Consider the following 18537-nt stretch of genomic DNA (forward strand, 5'->3'; position numbering starts at 1 on the left):
CAGGAATCTAACAAGGGTCACCTGCATTACAGGTGGATTCTACCAGCTGAGCTACCAGGAAATAAATTAATACCTAGGAGACAGTGGTCCTCTCTTCAGCAGGCACTCTATTTGTTCAGGCCTTATGGTCACAGCAGCCTCAGAGCAGAATCCTTCAGCAAAAATTTGCAGGACTGCCAGACTATATTCAGGAAAGCCCAAGGCACCTTAGGACCTTTTTAGGTTTCCTTGCAAGAGTAGTTTTGTCATTAACAAATATTTTAAATTAGGCAAAATGACTACAAAACTGCCGCTGGGTTCTAGCTTGGGAAAAGAAATCATCTTCCCTTTTACATTTTATGCTGACATCTTGTGTTCTACAATAGGGTTTGGCAAACGATGGCCAAGGGCCCATCACTTACTCTTATAAATAAAGCTTTATTGGAACACAGCCACGCCAATTCATTATGCATTACCAATAGCTGTGGCAAATTGTAGAGTTGCAAAGAGACTATATGGCCCAGAAAGACTAAAATATTTACTATTATGGTCAAGTTCTGCTCTAACAACATGTTTGAAACTGAACACACAAGGGATATACACTAGTTACCAATGCCTGGGGAGCTATTTGGCAAATATACTCCAAAATACACCTCAAGGAAATAACTGCGACTTAGGTAGAGATTTATTCCATTTTCTAAATAATGGAAAAGTGATAAATGACATGAATAATGACCTACTGGGGACTAGTTAAATAAATTATGATGCAGCCTTACAATGGAACACAAGGAACAATAAAGAAAGTTCATATATTTACTTTGTTACCCTCCCTAAATACTTCTACACAAAAATAAAGGGTTTGGGGGGCTGTTTTTTTGTTTTGTCTTGTTGTTTGCCAAAGCCCGAAAGGACAAAGATAATGAGAGAGAAGAATATAGCAACAAAACTTGGAAGCTGGAAAGCAGAGGAGCGAGTGGTAACTGGCTCTACAGACTCACGAAAGCTAAATCCTGAGCTAGCAGCGAGAAAAGAAAGTAGTCTTTCTGATTTACAATGCAGACTTCCCCTACTTACCAAGAGTGAGAAAGTATCAAACCAGGGATCTCAACAGGGAATGAAAATAAGGTCCAAAACTAGGATTGGTTTAAACCCTATGTAAGAAGCACCTGGATTTCAAGATGGATACCCTAAATCCCATCCTGCTCCTAAACCAGTGTTGAATACCTCGTTCTTTGAGAAACCACTAAAGGTTACCAGATATCGAAAGTAAGTCTCTAATATGGAAAATAAGAGATCAAAATAACCAAAGAGAACTAAAAACAACTTAAGAGAACACAGAACATACAGGGAGAGAAAAATCTTTAACAAATTATTGTTAATTCCTTAAATCCTAACAGATGATATTCCTCTCTGAAATAAGTATTACATGTTATTTTTTAATAGCAATAAGAGAAACATTCAAAGAACAAAGGAAGCTTTTAGAAATTAAAATACAGCATGATAAAATATCTAATAGAAGAGATGAGAGATGAACATGAAGATATCTAGAAGGAAAAGACCAAAAAAAAGGAAAATAGTAAGAAAAAATTAGGACTAGTCCATGAAGTTAAACATCCAAACAGAAATTCTAGAAAAATAGCAGAGAAACTAGATGGAAACCAACAACAAGAGTTAAAATTTAATTTTTAATATGGTAAATTTTTAAACCACAACATGATCACACATGGATAAGCAAGGCACATCATTGTGAAATTTCAGAATAAAGAAGAATTTGCTAAGAGCTTACAAAAATAAAAAACATAGCACTGGGATGGGAGATCAGAATGGTTTCAGGCCACCAAAGAGATAAAGAAAGAAAGAAAACAAACAAACAAGAATTCCTAACAAATAAAAGTAGAGCAATGTTTTCATAATTCTAAAAGAAAATGGCTTCTAACAAAATTCTATACCCATCTAAACTATCAAACGTAATAACAGAGTAAACATGAACAGTTTCAAAAAATCTACCTCCTAAGCACTCTTTTCCCAAGAAGCTAATAGAATGTGTGTCACCAAAATAAAGTGGTAAATCATAGTGAAGCTGCAAGATTCAGCAACCATAGCACCAATCCAGGAGTGAGGCACAGGAAAACTCAAGATAATGGTAGAGAAATCCAAAGAAGACACCTTATAAAAGGAAAAAAGAACTAAACTAAACTAGCCTGTTATAGGTCACAAGGCTCCTGGAAATTACTATTGAAAAAGATAAAAATAATGACCTGAATCATGTCTTGAGAAAAGATTTAAACAGATGACAGAATGTGGGGGGTGAATTAGTAAGTATATAAAAGATATATACATAAAAATTAAAAATTAACTCCAGGAAAAACAAAAAATCATGCAGGAAATGAAAAGCAGTCATAACATGCTACATATCTCAGAAGTGATTAGCATTTACAAAGTAAACACTGAATGTTAACTGAGCCAGAATTATGACGTAGTTTTATTAGAAGGCATGGAGAAAAGTACATGCACACCCACATGTGGAAACACTAAATCCTCTTCTTCCACGGTGTGAAGGAAAAGGGGTTACGCCTGAAAAATTAACAGCAAGCAACTGAATGTTTTATTCGAAGACGTGAATTAGCCAGGAGTTGAAAATGGTTGCCTCAAGCGAGAGGGAAACAAAGGAGTACACTTCTCTTTAGAAGCCCACAGAGTTCTTTAAAAATGTCTACACAAAAAATTTACAGTTAAAATTTGTCAAATCCTTCACTAATCTAACCTGCTATGGTTGGGATTAGATATATTCCTATAACAAAGTGTGCCTGTAACACTGTACGTAGCCTGTTAAATTAGTCAATGTCTCATTTTGTCGACAGTTAAGGAAATTTAGGTGTAATAAAGTCACTGACATCAGAACTCCAAAAATAAATAAATAAAATTAAAAAAAATAATAAATATGTCTACATGTTAAAAATAAAAACTTACCAACTTAAAAATTATATACAAAAGAATACAAGTCAGTACTACTCAAAAGTGACTGCCAGTCTGCAATGAGATAAGGCGCTTGTACCAGAACATAAATCAACTACATCACTGAGAACATTGCTGACATTTTTTCCATAGCAAGATCTTCTTGATGAAAGCAGCAAGGCCTTGATTTACATTCTGGCTCGAGCTCCTTATACCATATCAAACCATTCTGAGGAGGACTGGTATAGGTCAAAGGTCAGCAGACTTTTTCTGTAAAGGGCCAGATAACAAATATTTTACGCTTTGCAGGCCACATGGTCTCTGTTACAACTTCTCACCTCTGCCACCATACCACAGAAACAGCTCCAGACAATATGTAAACGAAGAGACGTAGCTATGTTCCAATTTACTCACGACACTGAAATCTGAATTTCGTATCATTCCAACATGCCACAAACCCTTCTTTCTACGTAAAATCCACTCTTAGCTCACAGACCACATAAAAACAATGGTGGGCCAGTTTGCCAACACCCACAACTGACAGTATGATCACTTTTTCTTTCATAGTAATTTCATCTAGTATGTGTGTTTTTACTTCTTTTTATGCTTTTTCCTGTTTTAAAAACAAAAATAATCCTGAAGGAGTTAAAAAATTCACTGAAAACCTTTTTCTCTCTACTCTCTGAATAGGTCTATATCTGAATGACCCAAATTTATGTTTAGGATACTACAGGATCCTTAATCAGATAGCTTTTATAGAGATAATCTCTAATCTGGCATTATAAAAAATAAAACTTCACTGTAATTTTAAAAAAGGGGGCTTACTTTGTTTTAAAATAAAAAAGACAAAAATAGATTCTAAGATCCTGGATTTTTTTCAAAACGGAAGGAATGTTCTATATGTCCTAAAGCTCTCCTTTTTCAAGTTACCAATAAAATCATACTCAGGATAAATGTAAAGCTGCTGGCTCAATCATCTAATCCTTTAGATGAAGAATTTTTCTTCAGCAATGCCTTAGTTTCCCAAGTAGCCAAGGCCCAAAACCCTTCCAAATCTTCTAGGTTTCTCTACCAATTCAGTTTCAATTGAGGAGGGGCTGGTAGGGACAGTACAGTGTAACGAGACTCTCCCAAGGGTCATCTATATCACTAGAATTGTGATGATGGTGAAAAATGGAAGGCCTGCCTCCTTGGTAAGTGAATGGTCATGCTTTCCTTGTGTAGCTATGTCCTTCTATAGTCTTAGGACAGATTATAGGAAAACATAAACACAAGTTCCAACTGGTAGAGCAGCTATGTCCAAGTTCCCCAGCTGGTGTGGTCCTCACACAAAGAAGCAGCAGTCCATTCTGATCTGCATCAAGATGTGAAAGCCACATATGGAGAATCCAACCAGGAGCTCCTTCAACTAACTTCCACTGAAAGGCACAATTACAGTTAACCTGACAGCTGGTGTAGAGACAGACCATCTACTAGGAGAGGAAAGGGGCCGCCTGAGCGCTCAGTGACCTACTGCTTTGGGCATCATAAAAAAGAAAGCGAAGAATTCAGTCAATTCCTTGGAGACTTGTTAAAATTTTTACCATTCTAAGAGAAAGCATTCCAAAATTTTTCAGGCTGACAGTGCCACCTAGTGGCTCTCCACCTTAAACTCACTGTTGGACATTTAGGACAGTCACTGGATAGTTAAATATCCAAGGATATTTTAAGTCCATTATGACAAAGCTTCCAGCGTGTCTTGCCAAAAGTAAAAATAAGTTAAAAACATTAGCAATTTTGGGAAACCAAGGTCTACTATAGGTTCTACCACTCAAGGTACCAAACCCCGCAATGAAGTTTTTTTTAAAAAACCACTTTTACAGCACTGCTGCTGGATCCAAACAATCTATTCGGTAGTTCAGCTGCCTTCAGAGAAATCCATCCCAGGAAAGCGGAGCACCCTCAGAAAAACATTTCACAACAGAGAAAATTCAAAACCACAAAAACATCCCACATTAGAAAAAAATCAAAAACCACAAGAGTCTCAAAACAGAAAGAAGAGAAATTTGAGGTCTTATACCCTTGGGCATAAGAAATCTAAGAGAGGGAGTTCCCTGGCGACCCAGTCGTTAGGACTCAGTGCTTTCACTGCCATGGCCGGGGTTCAAGCCCTGGCGAGAACTAAGATCCTGCAAGCTATGCAGCACAGACCAAAAAAAAGAAAAAAGGCAAGCGAGAAAGAAAGTAAGCAATCTGAGAGAATGTCATTCGCTAAGCAGACAGACAGAATCTCTAGCATATGAGAGATTTCAAAGGGTCAAGATGCACAATTTTAACCCATGAATTTCTAATGAAGTTATGCAAATCTACAGCAGAAATTTACGTTCTTATAGTTTCCAAGTTCCTCACAACAAACACACCCGTGCAGGCAATCACACACACACACACGTGTCACTGCTTTGCCTTGCAAGAGAAACGCTTCAGCCCTTGACTGATTATTCAGATCTCTGTATTATCACTAGCCTGACAGCGTGCACAGTGCAGCGCCAGATGCTCAGAATGACTCACCTTGGCAACAAACTGTTTGTCCTTTTGGTCCAAATTAGCAGTGGGAGCCACGTAGTCTCTCCATATTCTCAGCCTGCGCTCCTTGGCAAACCTGGCAACAAAGCAAGGATTCACATCACTCAGAGGGACTAAGGCAGCGATGGAATCCAGCATCCACCAGGAGCAAACAGCACAAAACCCTACCCTATCTCAGACACAAGGCACCCAGGAGAAAAGGCTAATCAGACCAGCACAAAGTGTGACCGCCCCAAGGAAAACTATACAGCACCTGAAACAATCCCACATGCATATACGCTATAAACCCATGGCTGACAGGCTGGGGTCTGGGCACACCCTTTTTCAAGCCTGGAAAGTACAAGTCCACCTTGCTAATTAATTAGCTCTTTGGCGTATCAAGTACCTCTTTTTTAACAAAATATAAACTTAGTTACTTTAATTGGAGGCTAATTACTTTACAATATTGTATTGGTTTTGCCATACATCAACATGAATCTGCCACGGGTGTACATGTGTTGCCCATCCTGAACCCCCCTCCTACCTCCCTCCCCATACCATCCCTCTGGGTCACCCCAGTGCACCAGCCCCGAGCATCCTGTATCATGCATCGAACGTGGACTGGCAATTCGTTTCACATATGATACTATACATGTTTCAATGCCATTCTCCCAAATCATCCCACCCTCGCCCTCTCCCACAGAGTCCAAAAGACTGTTCTATACATCTGTGTCTCTTTTGCTGTCTCGCATACAGGGTCATTGTTACCATCTTTCTAAATTCCATATAATGCATTAGTATACTGTACTGGTGTTTTTCTGACTTACTTCACTCTGTATAATAGGCTCCAGTTTTATCTACCTCATTAGAACTGATTCAAATGCATTATTCTAAATAGCTGAGTAATACTCCACTGTGTATATGTACCACAGCTTTCTTATCCATTCATCTGCTGATGGACATCTAGGTTGCTTCCATGTCCTGGCTATTGTAAACAGTGCTGCGATGAACACTGGGGTACACATGTCTCTTTCAATTCTGGTTTTCTCAGTGTGTATGCCCAGCAGTGGGATTGCTGGGTCATAAGGCAGTTCTGTTCCCAGTTTTTTAAGGAATCTCCACACTGTTCTCCATAGTGGCTGTACTAGTTTGCATCCCACCAGCAGTGTAAAAGGGTTCCATTTTCTCCACAGCCTCTCCAGCATTTATTGCTAGTAGACTTTTGGATAGCAGACATTCTTACTGGTGTGAAATGGTACCTCTTGAGTGATTCCTAAATGCCAGGCGCTGGGATGACAGACAGACAGACTGCTCTCTTAAGTGGGAGGGGAGACCGCACACGTCTAACAAAAGTATTTTTAAGAAGCATAAGCCTGCTCATTTCTATTTGTATTATAAAAAGGTCATTGTTCACTCAGTCGAGTCTGACTCTTTGCAACCCCGTGGCCTGCAGCATACCAGGCTTCCCTGTCTTTCAGTATCTCCCAGAGTTTGCTCAACCTCATATCCACTGAGTCAGTGATGCTACAAAGATTGAGTAGGACATAGTCATTGTTGTCTGAGTTCACTGCTTAATTATGAAAGACAAACATACTTCAAAAATAAAAGAGCACTGTGATGCCGCCCCCTCCCAGTGGTCCAGTGGTTAAGACTCCATGCTGCCAGTGCAGGGGGCGTGGGTTCAATTCCTAGTCAGGGAACTAAGATCCCATATGCCACACAGAGTGGCCAAAAGATAAAAAAAAGTAAAATAAAATGAATGCATAAGGAAATATTTAAATATATATAAAGATTATTATCTACCCAAATCCCACATGGAAAACACGAACAAAATGGTCACTATAGTGCATCTAATGAGGAATAAAAATGGACAATAACCCAACAGAATTTAAACAAAAGTTAGAAAATCATGTTGGTAAACATTTGTTTTAGATTACAAAGCCCAGAAAAGATTTTTTGAGTCAGAGTAAGAGAGGGACAGGGAATATGTGCAAAGATTTACATATATACACACACACACACATATTTTATATCAGTGAAAAACTGTCAAAGTATTTATTTAGAAATAAAAGGATGTAGGGCAAAGGAACTATTAAACTGTTATTTCTGAAAATGGTATTGCAGCTTTTCAAAGCAGTGCTAAAATGAGAAAAGACAAAAGCAGCATGTCGTAGTTGTAAAAACACGTGAAATACCTCAACAGAGATTTACTGACAATGCAAGCAAGTTCTAACACAGTATGCGAAACAGTAGGCAAGTAATCATATCATTGAAATATGAGCTGCATTCCTGGGTCTAAATCTGTTTTTTAATGATGAGCCATCTTAAAAATCTCCTGTAGATGTTATAAAACATGTAGAAACTACTGTCACTGTAACTCACTTTCTTCAAAGAGAGGAAGGAACTTAAAGAATGCAGAAAGAATCATCAACCAAAATAATAATTTAGAAAAGTAGACCTACGGGATATTCTGAACAACGGCAACAAAAAAAAAAATTGAGCATCACAAAATAGTCAGATATTTGGAAAGCTGTGCTCGATACACGCATTGTGTTTTGAATTTAATTGTAGAACATAAAAAGACTACAATGTATACAATCACTGTGTTTTTTCCAAGCATCTACCTTTGTCAGGTATGCCATATTAAATGGCCCAGATTAAAATCTACTTTTATAAAAAGTTCTAAGTATTTCTGCTTACAAGTAGAGAAGGCTGTAAGAGACCTAAGAAAGGGGAAATTCAATTCATGTTCTTGCACACCTCTTTGTTGTGTACCTCAAAGGCAAAAAACTGTAAACTGTATGACTCTGAAATAAACCACACAGGCTTGAGTGGAATGTCACCAGTGGTCCTGGCCTTCTACCTAAACATATCCTGGGAGGCAGTGGGTGAACATCATCTCTTTATGAACATCATCTCTACTCATCTATCTGCTTGATTTTTTTCCACCTGGAGACTCAAGTTCACCTATACCTGGAAACACCTGAAATGGCCACTGATCTTTGGCATATCCATTATCATTTTTCTAGAAGTCAGTTATTGCTCCATCTGCTTTAACTATGGGGCACCTAGCCAAAAACACGACACCTTACAGTTGTATTAGCATTTATAACTACAGCATACAGTTCGATAAATTAGGGCATCAGGCTTTGCAGCATCGTTGGATAGTCTTATTTAGAGACCCACCGGCTGTCTTTCCATCATACACTTGGCTCCAGCCTGCATGTCAGGAAGGAGCCGATAAGTTATTTCATTGTCCTCAAATGAGCCTCAAGTTTATTTCATTTCAAATGCCTAAAACCTGAAATCTAAGTGAGAGGCTTGGGAAAAAAAGTGAACTGAAAACATTAATAGAGCAAATCAGGTGACCAATAATGTTTGAGTGAAAAATCAGGAGACAGCGCTGAATTAGACTGAACCCGGAGACTGTAAGCCAGTCACTCCTCTATGAAATCCCAGCTTCTTCTGGAATTTCCCCAATCCTTTCCACTGACGTGGCTGGGTGAGAGAAGATCCCGAGGTTCCTTCCCCTGGAGTCCCCTACACCCAGATCCTTGGCTAGAAGGCATCCCCAACAGGCCTTACCTTTCAGCTGCCCTCAGCTTTTCTGCGCCCCGTGTGTAGACTGCAATCGACCAATCCACACAGCGGGCAAAACCTTCCTTCAGGAGGAGCTCTGTGATGTTGCCGTTCTGAAAAATAAGGCAGGCACAGATTAGATTCTGTTGCAAGGGAATCCGTTTCTCTTGACTTCTGACCTGATTAACATAGCCACAATCTATTTTGTAGTTAAAAAAAAAAAAAATGAAGTAGTCATTTGTCTCATGAAGAAACCAGCCCTATGAGAAGACGCTGTTCTGTGACTCCCTTCAACAGCCCTGGCTTCATATCCCCACAGCACCCAGCACAGTAACTTGCACTTAACAGGGGTAGGATAAATGTTAGTGGCATTGAATGGAATCGGCATTTCAATAGCTCTTCTTGTGGACAGAGGATGTTAATCTTCAGCAGAGATTATACCTTATTATTTCCTTTCCTGAGATCAGCATTTACTCCCTTTTCATAAGGGGAGAGCCAAAGAACAGGCTGAGTAAGGGAATAACTACAGTTACATTTTGCCCGGTAAATTACAATTCACATTCTACAGTGACACAGAGCCATCTGGCAGGGCTCTGGCAGACAGCGAGCACTTCAGAAGAAATAGACATGACCTTGGCACATTCCGAACCAAGCCTCCCAGCCTTCCACAACTGCCATCATGGAAGAATTCTCTAGCCAAAGAACAGTAGTTTCTTCTGGTACCGGATACGGGTTACAATAATGACAATTTATTTAAACTGGGGTGTTAAAAAGCAATTTCCCATCCAAGAATATCCCACCTACCAAAGTATACACTAGGGTAAAACTCCCAGTCGTCAGAACTACAAGATCTTAAACTACTTCCTACTCAAAAGCAGCATTAGGCAGCGACTGAATAAGGCTTGGGACACAGATTTTCCAAAGGAGGGTTTCCTCATGACAGTTCTACCCATACAGTAAGTCCCCTACATGTAAACCTTCAAGCTTCAAACTTTCAATGATGTGAACGTGTGTTTGCATGTCCAGCCATGAAAGTTAGTTCATGGGTTTGGCGTACACTGTCACATGCGTGCATCCTCCACAAGGGGTTGTGCTTTTGTGTCCTTGATTGTACAGTACTGTACAGAGTACAGGAATACAGTATCTTCATTTCAAGCCCAGGATATCTGGAAAGAGGCGTTAAACCTAGCAGCATATAGACAATTGTGTTACTTGGGTACCAAGGCTAACTTTGTTGTACTTACAAACAAATTAGACTTAACAAATACTCTCTCAGAACTGAACTCTTTCCTCTGTAGGGGACCTGCTGTACTCCAAACAGCTAACCTACTTGCAAACCTCACCAATCCCATTCTACAAGTTCCACTGCCACTTCTTAACTGATGCGGCAGCCTCCCACCTTTCTTACTGGCCATCTTTAGGACTAGCATCTGGGAAAATAAGTGCAAGCATCCTTCCTCCCCTTATAAACCCAAGCACAACTGAGATTAGTTTTCTAAAAGTACAAAGTTGAAAATCTGTCCAATTCTATCAGAGAACGGATAACTCCCTAAAAAAAGGTCTCAAAGTCAGCAGATGATAACCCTACCAAGATACTTCAATGGCTCCTAAACACAGAGAGGAAGAACAGAAGCCAAATGCAGCTCTTCAAATCCCAAGTGGATCCCCGACCCGCATGGGCCAGTCTGCCAGGCTCACTCACCGGGTGCAGAATTGTACCCAGAATGTTCTGGTTGTGGCAGCTCTCCAGGATGATCTGGACATCTCTCTGAAGCAGCCGAGACTCAGTAAAAAATTTGGCTTCTGCGGCAAAAGGCTCTGGTGTTTCACTCCCATCCGCTTCCCGTCGGAAAGTTGGGCACTAAAGCACAAGGCAGGCAGGCGCATGGGTGCTGGGCATGCTCAGCCCACAGCGAACAATCCAAACAGCACAAACCCCACAAAGCTGGGCTGGGAAAGGTGTCCAATGAGGTCTTCCAACCCTTCTAAAAACATACTGATAAAAAGCAACTGGAAATATCATCCTCTTAGCCTTCTTGGTAAAGCAAAATAAAACCCATGACAACATGAGGAAAATCATTAATTACACTTGAAAATGACCCCTTGCCAAGAAGAGATTCACCAGTGCCTCACTTTAAATCCCTGATTTTTTCTTTAATCAACATGGCTATTTTACATTAAGAGAACACACTCGGCAAACTTTGCGTGTGCGTGCTCAGTTGTGTCCAACTCTTTGCGATCCCATGGACTGGCTTCCCTTCCCCTCTTCTTTAGGTTTCAACCATCTCTAAACAGCCCACTCCAAACCGACTCTGAGTACTTAAAAAAGTCTTATTTGATCTAATTAGAACTGCACTGCTGCCAAGCTTAAAGTACTCCAGTCAATGTTAACAGCCCATACTAGAAAGAAACGGTATGGACGAAGTTCCCCCATCACTGAACACTTCCATGAACCACCCCGTGGCCCAGCATATGAGCTGACCTTGATCCCTGACAGCATGACCGTGACCAGGTAGTAATCTGGCAGGAGCAGGGCCCTGACCACACTGCCGTCTCGCACGTGCTCGATGATAGCTGCAGGACAGAACAAACGGCTTGAGTGACACAGGTCGTGCCAAGGAGAAACAACGCCCCATCAAACTGCCTGGAGCACGGTTCCTCTTCCCAAATCTGGAGAAAGCCCCGCTCTGGGAGGTGACGGTGCACGGGCAGATCACGAGTGTTCACACAGACTTCTGCCCAAACTACTCCAGGAGGGTTTGGTTCAAACCAACTGCTACATCTTTTGAACCTTCTGGGACCTCTTGGCTCATACCTAAGCTCTGTTATCTGTAAGCCAGGTTGCTCACCTGTATACTTAGTGCCTGGCAAAAACTAACAATAATTCAGGATTGGTAATCATTTTATTTTACTGAGTCTGCAAGTTAATAAGGTCTCAAAGTAGAACTGAGAACTATATCGTGTGTGTGGGCGTGTGCGCATTCATAAATGTTTAGATCTATAAAGAATACATATTTCTACTTTGAAGTTTTAGAGGTGGTATTTAGAGATAGCCATTTTTTAGAGAAAATAGGAAGATCCCCCATGTACAAAATTACCAGCAATTTACTACTCTGTAGCAGCAAAGGACTAATCTCTGCAAAATACATTTGATGCATATATGAACTGGATGGAAAGCTCCCTTCCAAAATACCATGGTGTTGTTTTACCCTTAACAATTCTCCATGGGTACTAAAGTAGAATCAGTTTTATGAACCTCAAGGAGCTCGACAGCAAATAGAGAGAAACCACCCTGAGTCATATCTGTCTTTCCCCGACAGCCTCACCATTGACAGGCTTCTGGTGGTGGGAGTCCACAAAGTGCCTTGGGTTCTCAATGGTATACTTGAGGTCCCGGATAGTATGTGAACCGTTCCCCTCACTCCACATCCCTTTCTTAGCTGCTTTCGCTTGCTCCTCACATTCCGCAAGCCGGTTCTGCTCAGGACTGGGACGTGAAAGAGAAAAAACAAGTGCGGTTAATGAGTTCACGAGAGAAATATCAGGGTCATCTTTGATTCTGGGTTTCTACAGCATCTTCTCTGCTTGGAAAAAAAACAAAGCAATTGTTTCAGACCCAGGCCTGTAACCAGGAACCTACCAGGAATATAACTTCCAGATTCCAGATTTATTCCCTCCAACAAGACTCAATTGTAACAGCATTTAATGAGACTATCTGAAGACCACCCTTCTCAGTACTGCCACCATGAGTGATTACAAGAGAACAAGCTGGTGGCTTACAAGGGAGCCGCTCCAGGTGGGAGAGTTTCATTTAACCACCCCAGATTCAGGAACTAGAATCCAGGCAGACCTCAGCTGAACACAGTGCAGCGGAAGTGACTAAGAACCACCCTCACTCCCTGTCATCTGCAGAACAGGACTGGGGAATACAGAACGATTGTCACTTTCACAGACAGTGTCACCCCAGCACTACTTACACATGCCATAAGGCCAGCTAAGCAAAAGCAGTTTGAAGATGAAGACTCTTTCATCAGACAAGAAGCCAAAGTGTGCACAAGAGCAGAAACCCAGTAGATAGACCACTCCCCCCTCCCTCTCCCCCTCCAGAAAAAAAGCCATCAAAAACAACCAAACCCAGAAACGGCTCTACTCTTCACTCTCTCATCTGCATTTGGGCTAAAGTGAACACTGGAATGCCTTTCCAAAATGTTAACACCTGGTTCCATCAAGAGGCATCTAGAGAAACTGACCCTCCCACCTTGATCAGTAGGGATTTTCAACAGGGAGCATGACCTACAATTTCTCAAACCAGAAGTCTTCAGTACGGCTCTTTTCCTCCTCCCCATTAAAAAAAGAAGGAAAAAAAAAAAAAAGGGACAATTATCATCTTCAGAGATCCAAATTTTCTGTCAGAATTTGACGGGGGTGGCGGCGGGGTAGGGGGGAATGTAGCTTGAGATAGAAACAAAAACACTCAAACTGAGAAAAGAAGTCAGGACAACTCTGGAGTAAAAACAGACTGAGACTCCTGGAGGGATTTCTTTGTTGAGGTGGTACAATACTGCAGTAGGCTTTTTTATAATTCTTCATTCTGGCTGCAAACTGGATTCCAAAAAACACTGCAACAGTAAAAATGCCAGCAACTGTCCTTAAAATACAGCTTCAGCGTGCTTCCATACACAGCACCTAAGACAAGTGTCAGAATCCAACAAATTCCCACATGCTCACTCACACTCCCATCGTAAGCTCTAGCCAACGACTCTTCTGAGTTGGAAAGAATCAGAGAACTCTAGGATGAATGACTTGATCACAAAGAAGGATGCAAATTGTACATTTTGGCCTTTGCTCATCCCTATCATTGGCATAGTTCATGCAAATATTTATCTAAAGCTTCTTCTACAGTTACAGTCATAATACAACACGGACTTAATGATTTAAATAGCAGGAATTCCCTGACCTTCCAGTGGTTAGGACTCGGCACTTTCACTACTGTGGCCCAAGTTCAATCCTTGGTCAGGGAACTAAGATCCCATAAGCCATTTGGCCAAAAAAATAATAGCCAAACAGCATCTACAGCATCCAAATCACTGATGCAGCTTATCACTTTTCAGAGACTAATGTGCTAGTTAAAGCCAGCTGCAACCCCCATCCTTCTGAGGTGCCAACACTGATGAACTTGAACCTGATATATGAACTATAAACCTGATGTTATTTAGTCACTCAGACACGAGTCTGTTGTTATTTAGTCACTCGTGTTTGACTCTTTGTGACCCCACAAACTGTAGCCCACCAGGCTCCTCTGTCCATGGAATTTCCCAGGCAAGAATACCGGAGTGGACTGCCATCTCCTTCTCCAGAGGATCTTTCCAATGCAAGGATCTAACTAGGGTCTTCTGCATTGCAGGCAGATTCTTTACCATCTGAGTCACCTGGAAGCCCATTAACCTAATACTCATTTCTAACGAATTCACACTGCTATTAACAACAAATACATTCACCTTATTACTAAAGTATATACAGATCCATAAGCCAAAACAGATAAAAAAGGCTTTGGAGAGACAGAAATTTTCCCTGAAATCAGAACCACTCAGCCCCTGTCAGTTTTCCTATATTTCAAGCATCAGGTGTTGTTTCGAATTTTATTTATTCACTCTGCTTTATTCTGCATTTACTTATTGCTTGTATACCTGGTATAATATTGTACATCTATTTGTTGATTGGTTTGTTGTTTGTCTCCCGGTTAAATTGTTAGCAGAGGCTAAGTGTCTTTGTTCACTGCTATATTCACAGTGCCTAGAACACAGCCTGGCATACATGCTCAATAAATACTGGGGAATGGATAGATAAATACTCTGGAACCGAGTATCAGTGGTATAAGAAACAAGCCTACTGACTCTTATGATATGAAGCATAGCACTTCTTCGTCTCCACAAGTTTTTGATTACACATACCAAATGCCATTCACAAATGCAGAAAAACCTCCTCACTCAGAACAATACAGACCTACACCTGGGCAGGGATGTTCTTTTAGAAGCCAGGAGAACACCAGATATTACCCATTTTATGTCAGGCGGCAGGAATGAAAATGCATCAAAGCGAGTGCGGAGTCCACTCCCCCAGCTCTCACGGAGGAGAGGGAGGAAGTCTGAGGGTCAGAAGAGCAGCGGAGACTTACTTGTTCGCTCTCATGCCTTCTCTCCGGGTGGCCAAGCCCTCTGCAACCAGTGACTCTGCAATGTTTTCCCCATTGGTATCTGACAAGGAAAAAAAAGAAACATGAATCTTGCGTCTAAATCCATCTCCAACAGCAAAAGGGCTCTACTGGGACCACTTTCACCCTGACCTCTTCAGGGAATAATGTTACCCACTAACTGGACAAGGCAGCAGGCTGGGGTTGGGTTCTTCAGAAAACCTCTTCTCCCTCAAAATGTCTCATCTCTAGGACCTAGAGATACATCTTCTCTGGGCTTATTTTTTCGTGTATCTCCCAAGCCAAAGGCAATCTCAGGAACTCTAGGAGACTGACGGGAAAGCAAGGCACAAGTAGCAGCCAGGGAGAGGATAAATAACACTGACCTAAGGAGGAGAGGCTGGTGCCCAACACAAACGCTGCCACTTCACAGCGCTCTCAGCACCTCAGGACACATACTCACCTATAAAATGGGAAGAGTGCCTGTCTAGATGGGTTCTTATGGGAACTCAATGTGTGTAAATCGCCAAGCGCAGTGCCAAGCACACAGCGGGAATTAGAACAACAGGATCCAACGGCAGCCCCCACACCTGGACAATCAGACAGCAGAGGCACTTAGGGTGGCCCATTTATGTTTTAAACCAGAGTCCAGTCCCTCTCAGGATGTCCTATTCTCTGCTCCAGGAGGCCACCAAGACAAGCTACATCATTTGATGAACACACTCTCGTGTTCTTAAGAGATGCAAGGGAGAGAGTCCAGACTTCCAATCTCACACAGCAGCCTTCAGAGCAGGCAAGAAAAATGAAGTGAAACAAAAAACACAACCCGATTAGGTTCCACCCGGGCACCAGGACCATTAATTGCATTTCCATGCTACCGAAAAAGCTTTTAGGCTCGGTGAATTCTCTTAAATCTCTGCTTGACAGCCAAAACGATAAAAGAAGACATCTATGAGGGAATCACCACATAAAAATTTTTAATATAGCAGAGAACAAGCTCCTCGATAAACTGAAACACAGCAGTCTAGCTGATAGGTAACATCAGCATAGAATAAAATTCTGTGAGATTTATATTCAGTACGCCATGCATTCATTGAATTCTGCAAGCAACAAGAAGTCTACATACTAGGCCCAAACCCAACCTAAATGCCCTGCCATTAGCCCTGTCCAAATTTCTGAGGCAAATCATAAGCCCCCTTTTCTACCACACACACAAAAGGTTGAGATGAATGCTGTTCATACAAAGCAAGTTCAGGTTCTGAAGCTGAATGTGAATCTCAAGAACCTTTGCACTGGAGTTACTGCTGAGGCCAGACATAGATGCACACAGCTATCTGCCATCAATAAATATTACACTGATTCTTTCAGAGCAATAGGAATAATCCCACAGAGTGGGAAGTCAAAAGGAAGAACTCCACAATTATGGGAACAGTTGAGCAGTAAGATATTAACAGGTCAGTGCTTAGAAAGAACGAAGGCAAGGTACAAAGAAGGTGAACGGCCATAAAACCAGCCAGTCAACAGCAACCCCAACAGCTCTCAGACAGCTCCTTGGCACAGAGCACTCTGAGAGGCTGTTGGCTGGCTCATTTCTAAATGAGCTGATTGCTCCTTCAAAAGGGAGAAAAACACAATTCTCTGGGCCAAACTCCCAAAGAAAGCAAGAAAATGTGATGGAGAGAGTACTGAAAACAGGGAATCTGTAGGAAAAAGATACACTACTCACTTATTACTGATCAAAGTACAAATCTGATCAAGCCACAATTGGGGCTGGTATTCGGAATAGGTGGGTGACTCTATTTCCCCCACAATTTGAAGATTAATCATCTTTGCCTTAAAAAAAAAAGTTCTAGGTTAACCACAAATTCTCATATTCTATTATTCTCCTCCATCATAAAAAGAGTATTCACAGGAGAATTCCCTGGAGGTCCAGTAGTTAGGTCCCCATACTCTCACAGCCAGGGTCCCAAGTCAATCTCTGGTTAGAGAACTAAGATCCCACAAGCTGCACAGCACAGCCAAAAACAAACAAAAAAAGCCTAGTAGCCACGTAAACAAGAATTTACTGTACAACATATGGAATTATATTCAATATCCTGTCATAATCTATAGTGGCAAAGAATCAGAAGCTACATACCTGAAGCATAATACTCTAAGTCAACTACAGTTAAATGAATATTTCAATCCATCTACATATAGCAAAAAAAAAAAAAAGAGTAGCCACAAAATAGGATAAATGTATGAACACTAATTAATTAGCTAAAGCACTGTTTCATCGCAGTTGGCACTGAGAGTTAGTTAAAATAGCTGAGTGAAAATATTAAACTTTAAGCCATTAAGCCACTGAAACTGAAAGATGCAGATAATTTCAAAATCACTCTTAGTAAATACTGATCAGTCATCTCCTACGTGCCAGGTTTTATCAAAAAAACAGTACATTATGAACATGCTAAATTATATCCACGCTGTCATGTGGGTCAGTTTAAAAAGCAAATTTCTAAATACAACTTTAAATTTTAAATGGCAGTGCCCCTTAGCAATCAAGCCCAGGTGCCGCAACTACTGAGCTCTCACTCTAGAGCCTGCGCACCACAGCAAAAGCTACCTCAATGAGGAGTTTGTGTACCGCCACGAAGAGTAGACCCTGCTCGTCACAACCAGAGAAAGCCCACGCAACAACAAAGACCCTGCACATCCGAAAATATTAAATAAATAAATTAAACTGAATTTCAAATGCAGCTACAGTTAAACAGCTAAACCACAGGCGTATGTGCATGCACGCACAAACATATTTACTGAGTGCATACTCTGTCACAGCAACCCACTCCAGTATTCCTGCCTGGAGAGTCCCATGGACAGAGGACCCTGGTGGGCTAGAGTCCATGGCATCACAAACAGTCAGACACGACCTGGAGACTAAAAACAACAAGTAAGAGTACACAATGGAAGCGCCAGGAGCCACATCATACCACTCTGAAGCCTGTGTACTTTCCACTCCATTATAAATCATGTGGCCTGCAGAGAACCACAAGCCTAAACAAATCATGCTTTCTTAAAGAGAAAAGAAAGGAGAAGAGCCACAGGACAGATAAAGGAAATAGAAGATGCAATAGGAAATCTATAGGAATTCAATTAGCACCCTGACCTAGAAGCACAGAGCCAATGAGTTCAACGGGCTGATGGCCTGCATATGGAGAAAACGAATACTACATTGTCCACACACATCTAAACCAAGGCAGGAAAGAGGCACAGGGTGAACAAGGAGCAGGCATATGAGGGGCATTCCTCTGCAC

General features: G+C 41.2%; 1 protein-coding gene across 1 annotated transcript in view; it reads right to left on the bottom strand.

Moving 5' to 3' along the window:
• The window catches only part of SND1 (staphylococcal nuclease and tudor domain containing 1), a 420683-nt gene that overhangs the window by 362459 nt on the left and 39687 nt on the right, over window positions 1-18537 (bottom strand). The window contains exons 4-9 of the mRNA XM_005679432.3: window positions 15230-15308; window positions 12381-12541; window positions 11537-11628; window positions 10757-10915; window positions 9061-9167; window positions 5482-5572 (exon numbers count right to left, since the gene is read on the bottom strand). Of these exons, the coding sequence (XP_005679489.3) occupies window positions 5482-5572; window positions 9061-9167; window positions 10757-10915; window positions 11537-11628; window positions 12381-12541; window positions 15230-15308 (689 nt within the window). The remainder of the gene's footprint in view (window positions 1-5481; window positions 5573-9060; window positions 9168-10756; window positions 10916-11536; window positions 11629-12380; window positions 12542-15229; window positions 15309-18537) is intronic.

This window comes from Capra hircus, chromosome 4 (assembly GCF_001704415.2).
Source record: "Capra hircus breed San Clemente chromosome 4, ASM170441v1, whole genome shotgun sequence".
NCBI classification, from domain to species: domain Eukaryota; kingdom Metazoa; phylum Chordata; class Mammalia; order Artiodactyla; family Bovidae; genus Capra; species Capra hircus.